The sequence below is a fragment of the Propithecus coquereli genome, unplaced genomic scaffold, assembly GCF_000956105.1.
Source record: "Propithecus coquereli isolate 6110/MARCELLA unplaced genomic scaffold, Pcoq_1.0 Scaffold83, whole genome shotgun sequence".
Classification (NCBI taxonomy): domain Eukaryota; kingdom Metazoa; phylum Chordata; class Mammalia; order Primates; family Indriidae; genus Propithecus; species Propithecus coquereli.
Window position 1 is genome coordinate 7,845,085 of NW_012154507.1, and position 10,471 is coordinate 7,855,555.

The window sequence follows — 10,471 nt, forward strand, 5'->3', positions numbered from 1 at the left end:
CAGAGAAGCATATTTAAATTAAATCCTAAGACCAGTAAAACTACTATAAGTGAAATATTTAAAATGAAATGATTCACAAATGATGTTTTTAAAGAATGATGTTAAAACTCAAACCAAGAAACTACTAATTTCACACATTTGAACATATTCAGAAAAAAAAAATTCCAGGTTAGACTACTCAATAGCAAATCTCAGGGCTTGCTAAATGTGTGAATGTGGTAAATTCTCTATGCCACTGTTCCCGAAAATTTTGAGTAGGCTCATTCATTAAACAATGGTTTTTTGCTTTAAATTGTTGGATTTCCTATGTATTTTGATAGTTTTTTTGTTTTGTTTTACTATTTTAGTTATTGGTACAGATTTCTTTGATCCTGGTATATTTGGATAATGTTTTAAAAACTGGGCTTTAGACTCGGGGTTAACAAAGGGCCAGATAGTAAATACTTTAGGCTTTTCAGGCCACATACTATCTTTGTCAAATAATTCATGGTATTTTTTCCTTACAATCTTTAAAAATCCTTTAAAAATGTAAAAACTACTCTTAGCACAGCTTCTATAAAAACAGGCTTCAGCCAGATTTGCCCTTGGCCATAGTTTTCCCACCCCAGCTCTACACTATACATGTTATCTTTTTGTTACTATGTCAATTATACCAATATTAATATTTCCTTCCTTCAAATATTTGTTCATGCCACCTTCTCAATGAAGCCTTCTCTGAACATGTTCCTACCTGTTCCTCTGTAACACACTGTATAATATATATTGTATCACCTAACAGATTTTTACTTATCATCTGATCTTTGTTCTCTCTCCCCACCCCATGTGAGTTCCATGAAGGCAGATATTTTGTTTTTTCACTGATGTATCTCCTGCCCATAAACCATGCCAGGCATATTAGTAGGCTCTCAACAAATAAACCTACCCTCACACTTAGAATACAAATACTATGGAGGAAATATATGTTCTCCAGCAAATGAAAAGACATTCAGGGACACGATTGACAAATACTTTCGTTTTTAAATTACTTCAAGTAGTCATAAAACACTTTAAAGAAAAAAAGGTTAAAAATTAAAGCATTTTCTTACCGTTCCACAAAATGAGGTTAGTTCTTATAGTTTAATTCTCATGAAGTTTACCATTACTTGAGCTAATTTAGTAACAAATTTCAATTGTAATTCCTAAATCCCTCTACAAACCTGTTCTGCCTTGTTTGATCTCATCTATGCAGTCTCTGCCAGTTCAACTCACTAATCTAGTCCGGCAACTTTAAGTTTGGCACAGCAGGGAGAAGTTGCTTTGCCTCTTCTATGGCTCCATCTCCCAACATTCCATGTTTATAAACTTCCTAATACTATAATCTTTACTACTTAGTCTCTACCATTTAATTACACAAAGCAAAAAGCTAGATTCTATTGAATGTTATACATTATGCTCAGTGATTAGACTTAAAAGTAATTTATAATTGCTATATATGATTTTAGAATACAATTTTTACCTTTATGGAAAGAGATAAGACTTGCCTTACTTATAACCCTGATTGCCAAGGTATCTAGGAAATGACTGAGAATTTAAAAAGCTCCATTACCATTCAGATCATGGTTACTCTATTTCTAAGCTTATTAAAGCATAAAAACTAAAGAGGGAAATATTTTCTACTGTTATCACTGACAAATTGATAATTATCTTAATAAACCATATTACTAAATACACTAATATATATTAACATGGGGGTTAAATCATACTACAGATAACAATAAGACATTCTAAAACCAAATTATAAAAATAGCTGATATAGGAAGGAATGCTTACAAAAATGTGTTTAAAAAACCCATTTATCCAACAAGTTATTCTTTATCTACTATTTTGCTAAGTGACTACAATTCTGCCATTTTTATCTGACAAAGCAACTTTGACCTCTAAAAGAAACTTTTAAAATCGAAGTCTATTGTCAAGGGTTAAAATTTAAGGCCAATTCTTTAGATACAACTCTGTACTAAAAATGCTGAGGTTGTGATTTGGAAAAACAGTAGAATAAAGACTGCTATAGGACCTTCCAATTTTTAAAAATTATTTTCTACTGTTTTTCTGTTCTAAATTATAAAATCAGATTAAATTTGGTGGAACTAAAACAGGGCAAACCTCCTTAAACAGCCAGCATTTACAAGAACCAAACACTCTCTTTTTTGTGTTTATAAAAGTCAAGTGACTTCCAAATTGTGACTTTTTACCATATACCCTGGAGAGTAACATGGCCCAACACACCACACATCCCATTTATCTAGTTCAAGTGAGTAACATAACGTGAGAAACTGCACTGTGTAATTCCTTTATTTTCTGCATATTAGTGCTTTACCAACACTACAACCATAAAGAACACAATTCCAAGTACTGTACTTTTTAGTTTGGGGAGATCACAGTCTACAGACTCATTTACTTATATTAAACAAGATTAACCTCATTCAAAACTTACTGCAGTTTATAAATTCACATAAATACAGAAATTGATGCAATTAAACAAAAATTTCAGGATCTTATTTTTTAAATTCTTAAATTATAACTTTTTCTGCAGGCGATAATTACCTGCTCCATAATCACCAATGATTATGGTTCAATTTAACTACATCAATTATAAACTTTTTATATCCTTAAAGAAAATGTAAATGAAAATTACAATTTCTTACCAAAAGGTTTAGGGTTTTCCAAATTTCAAATATTTGCTTCCCCCTCCCCCCTTTTTTCAGACATTTCAAATAAACCAAAATAACATCTCACCTGCAACATTCAATAATATCAATCACTTGATGTATAAAATTTTAACTATGCCCCCAGTTATTTTAAGACACACAAAAAATGGCTGCCTACCAATCTGTCTTCACAAGTTAGAAATACTACATTTAAGAATTAACATGAGGGTTTCAAGTTTCCTCCAGTTTAGGCATATTTATACCTTTGTGCTTGTTTTGTTTTAGGATGTTACTATAGCATTGATATTTGGATAACCCATGTTTATGTACCTTAAAATGTAATTATTTAAAACACTAAGAATTACATTTATGGTGGAGCTTTGGGAATTTTAAAAAGCAACCAAAATGTTCTTAGCTATATTTATCAGCCTCATTTCTAGAGATTCTACTAAAGTGAAACAGAAATTTATACTTTAGTTGCATCTTGAAATAAAAAAAATCCCTCTGCACCAGTAGGAGCCTGCAACGTAGCACCTTTTCTCATCTGCTTTAAGTAGAATATTTGTCAAGACTTTTACCTTGAATAGTTTTTTTTAATAGCCTTATTCGTCTTATACGTCTTTGGTAAGAGCTCCATTATACAATATGGCCAAAGCTTGAAGGACCAATACTGTCCAACTATACCTTGATATCCCGCTCAATTTTAGTTTTCAGACACCCTCATAAACAAAACCCACTCCACCTTTTCCTGTATACTGCGCCTTTGCAGTCTACATTTCTGAAATTCCCTAAGTTTAATTCCTTGAGGATCGCTAAAATTAATCCTTAAGGCTATATAAGAACCACATGCTGCTTCACAATTTTGTGATCAAGCATTAACATTTGGTTCAAAATATCTTCATAAGTGGTCTCAATCTAGTTACTGGTCCTAACCAGCTAACCAAGTAATCTTGTTAGGATCTGGATATCACCAGTGAGCACACTGCTTACCCTTGAAGAAAAGTAAGTTTACATTCATTGTCATCTGTAGGTTCCTTCTCTTCATCCTACTTCCCCCTTTGTCATCCCTCAAGTCTACACATCATTCATTCATCACATTTCCTTCTTTAAAGGAGACAGTGTACTACTGAACCAACAGGTATCTATTTGCATGAGTTAATCCTATAAACAAAATTAAATATCTCTTTTATAAAACATCTTTTCCAGTGTTCTAATTAATGGAGATGTGGATCACTCATCTATGAAAAATGACTTGGATCTTCAGCTTAATCAGTTGCTGTGAAAACAGGAAATGTGTATTTTTTCAACTAGGTTAAAGGTGCATATAATTTGAATTGTTAAATGCTAATGCTTTATTAACAAAGTAAATGGTTTAGTAATTTTAAAACTACTGGTCTTAGACATTTGAAACAAGGTAAAAGTATACATTCCAGTTTTGCCCAAAAGTCACTTAAAATATCTACAAACATTTTATTTGTGTGTGGCATACACCATTATTGCTCCAATTTCTGGAAAGAGTCTATTTTTAAAGTTAAAAAAGAAGGAAAAACAGCAGACTAACTTTGCAGTGAAAAAAAAAAATCTATGTCCTTGATGGGTTACACTTTCAAATTTTTATGCAGCGTAAGTTAGCTATGTTGGGGGAACTTGGGTTTTATTCCTACTCATGCACGATGTACGTTTCAGAACTTAATTGCTGACATTGTAAAGAACTTCTTACGTTACCTGTTTAACATACTGATGTGCAACTGGAACATATTACAATGATGTTACTCATTATTTGCCACTGTGGGCTGAGTTTACTGTACTGGTCTTAGATATAAAAGGTCACATTTGAAATTACTAAGTTAAAGTTAGAACTCATAAGGGAGGGAGGAAAGGCCTTAAACATAAAAGACAAACGGCAGTTTGATTAAGCAATAATTTTCAGTTTACTAGATGAAACAGACTTGCAACACAGTCTGCATGAATGCAAAATAAGCCATCTACAGCAAGTGATAAGAAAACTGGGCAAAAAGGAAAAAGCATCATACATTGGGGAAAAAAAGATTTTCTCAAAATAAAAAAAAAAAAAATCAAACCATTATTACAAAGGACTTTACCAAGAACTGCTATATTTCCCCCATCCCATTTGCTGGAAGTTAACAAGAGCATCTAGCATTTCGTGTTCATGTCAAATGTCAGATCAGAGCATCCTAACGCAAAGGAAAAAAAAAAAGGGAAAAAGAAACAAAAAAGAAAACCCCCAGCCATCCCCCAAACCGTAGAACAGTAACTCCAGAGTTCAAATTCAAAAGAGAAAAGTGGCAATTCAAAGAGGTGATGGTGGCGATAATCCTATGAATGGGTTTTTGATTTCTCTCCTTCCAGGGGATGGGTGGAGAATGCTCATTAGGATTTGTAGTTAGAGGTTAACCATGTGAGCCCCTCATAGAGTCCATCCCCTGAGGTGGCACAGGAGGGCTGCACATACCAGTTCCTGTCCCGAATCCGGGTCAGGCCCAGTTTCTCCTGGATCTCGTGGGGTTTCATGGCATCAGGCAGGTCCTGCTTGTTGGCGAAGATGAGGATTATGGCGTCCCTCATCTCCCGGTCATTGATAATGCGGTGCAGCTCCTGGCGGGCCTCGTCGATGCGGTCGCGGTCGGCACAGTCCACTACGAAGATCAGACCCTGGGTCCCGGTGTAGTAATGCCGCCAGAGCGGCCGGATCTTGTCCTGGCCGCCCACATCCCACACGTTGAACTTGACGTTTTCGTAAGTCACCGTCTCCACGTTGAAACCCACGGTGGGAATGGTGGTCACCGACTGGCCCAGCTTCAACTTGTACAGGATTGTTGTCTTGCCGGCCGCGTCCAGGCCCAACATGAGGATCCGCATTTCCTTGTTCCCGAAGATTTTGGATAGCACCTTCCCCATCGCGTCGGAGTAGCCGGGGCCGAGGGCATTCAGGTGTCCCGGTTCCCCTCAGGCAACAACGCCGCCGCCGCCGCGAAACCGAAACGAAGCCTCCCTGCCGCGAGGGCGCCCGTGCGGCCTGCGTGGGAGTTGCCTCTCAGGGGCAGAGTCCCGGGCCGGCCGCTCACTCGGGCATCACTGACCGCACAACTTGATTCCTCCAGTCGCCGCTGCCGCCGGGGCCCTGAGTCTGCGCCGGGAGAGCCGCCGCCCTGCTGAGGCGCGGCCCGGCCCGGAACTGCCCTTCCCCCCGCAGGCGCCGCGCGAACGCCGCCGCGGTTCCCGCTTCTCCACCTTCTTCTTCACCCCGCCGCGGGACACTGCGGCCCTCCGGCCCGTCCGCCGGTCCGCGAACTCCGGCTCACCACCGACCCAGGACACCCGAAAGGCAGCGCGGCTCCGGCGCCCCGTCAGGTCATTGATCCTCGCAGTAACTCGGTGCGCTGCCTGCAGAGACACAGAGAGGGAGAAGGGAGTTACTGTCGGAGCCCCACAGGGGAGCGGAGGCCGAGGAGACACGCCTTTCCAGCTCGGCCCAGGAGGTTACCTCCAGCCGCCGCCCCGAGCGCGGGCTCCCTCCGGCCTCCACCTCCTCCTCGCAGTTCTGCCGCCGCCGCTGCCGGAAAAGGCGCCGAGGAAACCGCCTCACTTCCCCTCCCGACCACGCAGGCGCAGCAGAGGCCGACCGTTCGGACAAGAGCGACCTCTGTAAGAAGAGCCGCTCGCGCGCCTAGCATCATGGGCGCCCCGCGCCGGAGGGGGCGGGGTCTACGGCGTCTCGGAGGGCTCGCAGATGCGGCCCGCCCAGAGCCCGCGAATCTCGGAGTCTAACCTGATCCCACCTGTGGCTCCTCCAGAGTTTCCTTCCTTGCCTGCTTTTCTCATTTGCGCTCTATTCTTTCCCTCCCCACCCGAACCAGGGGAGCAAATCCACTGGGAGGGCTCCACAGTGTTGGCCCCACGGGCAGCACGCTCTCACGACGAACCGAGCAGCTTCCAGGCCTGTTCTCAGACGTCGGTGCCCGCCAGATGCTCTGCGTGTTCCCTCCAGCCGGTCTCAGCCTTTGCGCGCCCTCAGTCTCCGGGGGAAGATTTATTCGCTTACTTATTCTTACTTTTTCCCCAACCTCTTCTTGGCTTCTTTTATCCCTCAAGGTCTGTGTTTCCTGAAAGACACGTGAGAGGCCAGTGTTTCGTGTGGACTCTGCCAGCCAGTCCAGCGCTTTTACGGGGCTCGAGTTTACTCTGAAGCCCTTCTTTTAAGTGTTTGAGCCTTATGTATATGTCTTGTCGGGACTAACCCACGTTTATGAAAAATTACAGTATTATTAATAATTCCTGTGCCTTGCTGCGTTTTCAACTTTTTAGAAGACGGTAACTTTTCATATTTAAATATCACCTCCTTTCAGTATGATTAATAGTAGTTTCTCACCCACCCACCCATTCTTATCTTTAAGAAACCTAGATGGTATTAGCATAGGATTTAGAATCAGAAAAACTACTTCTATGGCCAGGATCTGGGCACTAAACCTTGCTGAGTTTATCTCCTATGTAAACTGACCTTGCTTACTTCACCCCACTTGAAGATTAAATAATACAATATTTATGGAAGGCTTTAGGAAACCTTTTTGTATCAAATGGTTAGTAATGAAGTTAGACTTAAAATAACGTAAAAGCTTAAATATCAAGTGGAGAAAAAAACAGGAAGTCGTTTTTTTCAAAAAAGGAAGATGCTATAACAGCATATGATAACATACTATTTTTATGTCACAATTTAAGAAAATTTGATAGTGGTAGATAGGTTAAATGATAACTTTATAAAATTCAGCCTGAAATAAACTTATTAATATTGTAACCATGATCTAATTTACTATCTACTTTAGGATGCACTGTCATAAAACTGATAGGATTTGGAGCCAGAAGATTGAAAATCAAGTGTCACCCCTCCATTTTATAGCTGTGAATCCTTATGTCTCCATCTTTGTGAACCTCAATTTCTTTATCTGTAAATCATGAAGAGTGATAATGTCACTAATGAAAATAGTCACCGTTTATTGAGTGTTATGGCAAACGCTGTCTTAAATACTTTACATATTTTAATCTGCACTGCAACCATATGAATTAGCTTTGAGTATTAACATTTTACACATAAGGAAACTGAGGGTCGGAGAGGTTAAGTAATTTTTTGATGGTCAGAGAACTGGAATTAAATCATTAATCTACAGCCCATCCTCTTAACCCAAAAATTATGCCATCTCCCTGTCTACCTCATACAGTTGTTGGCTCATTTACAGTATTTCTTAAAATGCTTTTTAACTGTAAGTTGCCATTAATAATTGTTATATTTGTAGGAAGAATTTTTTGATATGTGCCAAATAGAAGCAAGTATTGTATTTTCTTCTTTTCCAGTGTTATACTTTTCTCAGAACAGATTCCAGTTTTACGAAGTAGATGGGAGATCGACCTGCTGCGCTTCGATTTATTTTTCAATGGAAGGTGTGATATAATTAAATACAGATGCAATAGGAAGCACTAGCATCTTCCTGGCACTGGCACTGTGCTAGGGCTAAGAAATTTATTTTCTAAAGCCATTTTCCATTTATATTCCACCAGAATACAAGCATAATGAAGGCAGGGACACAAGTGACTATAAGACAGCATGTGGGTATCAGAAATTCAATCGTTATTTGAATGAATGAATGCCTTTTATACCACAGATAAGACAAAAAAGGAAAAACTTTTTTTTTTCAATCTGGACATTTGAAGTAATGGGTTACCTGACAAGCTTCATACAGTAGCATATCTTAGAGTATTGGATGAGTGATCATTATGTAATTATATAATAATAATAACAAAAATAATAGGCCGGGCACGGTGGCTCATGCCTGTAATCCTAACACTCTGGGAGGCTGAGGTGGGTGGATTGTTTGAGCTCAGGAGTTCGAGACCAGCCTGAGCAAGAGCGAGACCCCGTCTCTACTAAATATTAGAAAGAAATTAATCGGACAACTAAAAATACATAGAAAAATTAGCCGGGCATGGTGGCCCGGGCCTGTAGTCCCAGCTACTCGGGAGGCTGAGGCAGAAGGATCGCTTGAGCCTAGGAGTTTGAGGTTGCTGTGAGCTAGGCTGATACCACGGCACTCACTCTAGCCAGGGCAACAGAGTGAGACTCTGTCTCAAAAAAAAAAAAAAATTATGACCAGAAAATAAACACACAATGAAACTGTTAATCATGCCAGTAAAAAAAAGTGTATTTTAATAAAACCAAAACATCTGCAAATGGTAATAATTTAGGCAATTACTAATCATACCACAGATGCAACATTTTATTTTCTTGATTCCTTCTTGAAACAATTAACAATTTTAACAAAGTAACACTTATTTATTTATTTTTTTTACAGAGTCTCAGTCTGTTGCCCTGAGTAGAGTACCATGGCATCAGCCTAGCTGACAGCAACCTCAAACTCCTGGGCTCAAGCCATCCTCCTGCCTCAGCCTCCCAAGGAACTGGGACTACAGGTGCCACATTACCCGGCTGATTTTTTCTATTTTTAGTAGAGATGGGGTCCTGCTCTTGCTCAGGCTGGTCTCCAACTCCTGAGCTCAAGCAATCCTCCCACTTCAGCCTCCCAGAGTGCTAGACAGAGAAACATTTAATTTTAAAAATATTATTTCCACTCTGTGAAATATTTTACAGATAAACTAAAATTTGTGTTTGTGAAGCAAAATACTTCATTTCTCTGTTTGCACTCTTTCACTGTTTTAAATATCCAACAAATAAAAACTCTAACAGCCAGCTGTAGAAAAATTGATCTCTGCTTTTTCACTCACAGAGCTTTGCCTATAATCCAAGCACTTCGGGAGGCCAAGGCAGGAAGATCACTTGAGGTAGGAGTTCAAGACCAGCCTGGGCAACACAGCAAGACCCTATCTACAAGAAATTAAAAAATTGGCTGGGCTCGGTAGTGCATGCCTGTAATCCCAGCTACTCGGGAGGTTGAGTTGGGAGGATTACTTGAGCCCAGGAGTTGGAGGTTATAGTGAGCCGTGACCAAGCCACTGCACTCTACCCTGGGCAAGAGAGTGAGACCCTCTTGCTAAAAAAAAGTAATTCTCAATGCCTATAAATGAGATTTCTCCAACTTACCTATAAACCAGACTTTCTAGAAAATTTCATTTTATAATTTCTAATCTGTTCACATATAATATGGTTGTAATATTCCTGATTAAAATACTATCTAATAAGAAAAATATTTACTTGTAAAAAATGGCTTAGACTTCTTGTTTTTAAAATAAAATGAATGTCTTCTCTAACAATAGTAACCCACACTGTTCACCCCTATTTCCAAATTCTTATAGCTCTGAAAAATCACGCATTCTGTAAAACCCTGTCATATATTTCTTTTTATCCCATCCAGTGCCAAAGACAATTCTAACCACATGGCAAGGGTGGTTGGACCGTATACTTGTTTGGTAATGATTTCATCCCATTTATCATTTTGAACCCTGGCTAGACTTACCCAGAATTGAGCTCTATCTGGTTTAAAGAAGGGATAGAGCCCCAGGAAATCTATTCACAGTAGAAATAAAGGGTAAATAAGAATCTATAATAAAGTGTATCTTTAGAAAAATTACTAACTTCAGTTTCCAACTGAAACTACTAATTGAGGCAGAAGAATTAGCCCTCCCTTGATATTCTATCTATGTGTTTATAAGCTCTGTGAGACAGGTTTCATGTCCTTTTCATTTTTGAATCCTTAGTTCCTAGCATAATGACTGGTATATAGTATAATAAAGTTTCAAATGTTCTTTAATCTTAACAATTA

At 39.3% G+C, this 10,471-nt stretch overlaps 1 protein-coding gene across 1 annotated transcript; it reads right to left on the reverse strand.

Moving 5' to 3' along the window:
- Nucleotides 1–3,811: 3,811 nt before the first annotated feature.
- ARF6 (ADP-ribosylation factor 6) lies at nucleotides 3,812–6,845 on the reverse strand. Its single transcript, XM_012663810.1, has 2 exons — nucleotides 6,190–6,845; nucleotides 3,812–6,089 (listed from the first exon to the last, which is right to left on the reverse strand). The coding sequence occupies exon 2, from the start codon at nucleotides 5,601–5,603 to the stop codon at nucleotides 5,076–5,078; it is 528 nt and encodes a 175-aa protein (XP_012519264.1). The 5' UTR covers nucleotides 5,604–6,089; nucleotides 6,190–6,845; the 3' UTR covers nucleotides 3,812–5,075.
- Nucleotides 6,846–10,471: the final 3,626 nt, after the last annotated feature.

Excerpts from the sequence above, each read along its gene's own strand:
- ARF6 (XM_012663810.1), bottom strand. The coding sequence starts at position 5,603 with ATGGGGAAGGTGCTATCCAAAATCTTCGGGAACAAGGAAATGCGGATC.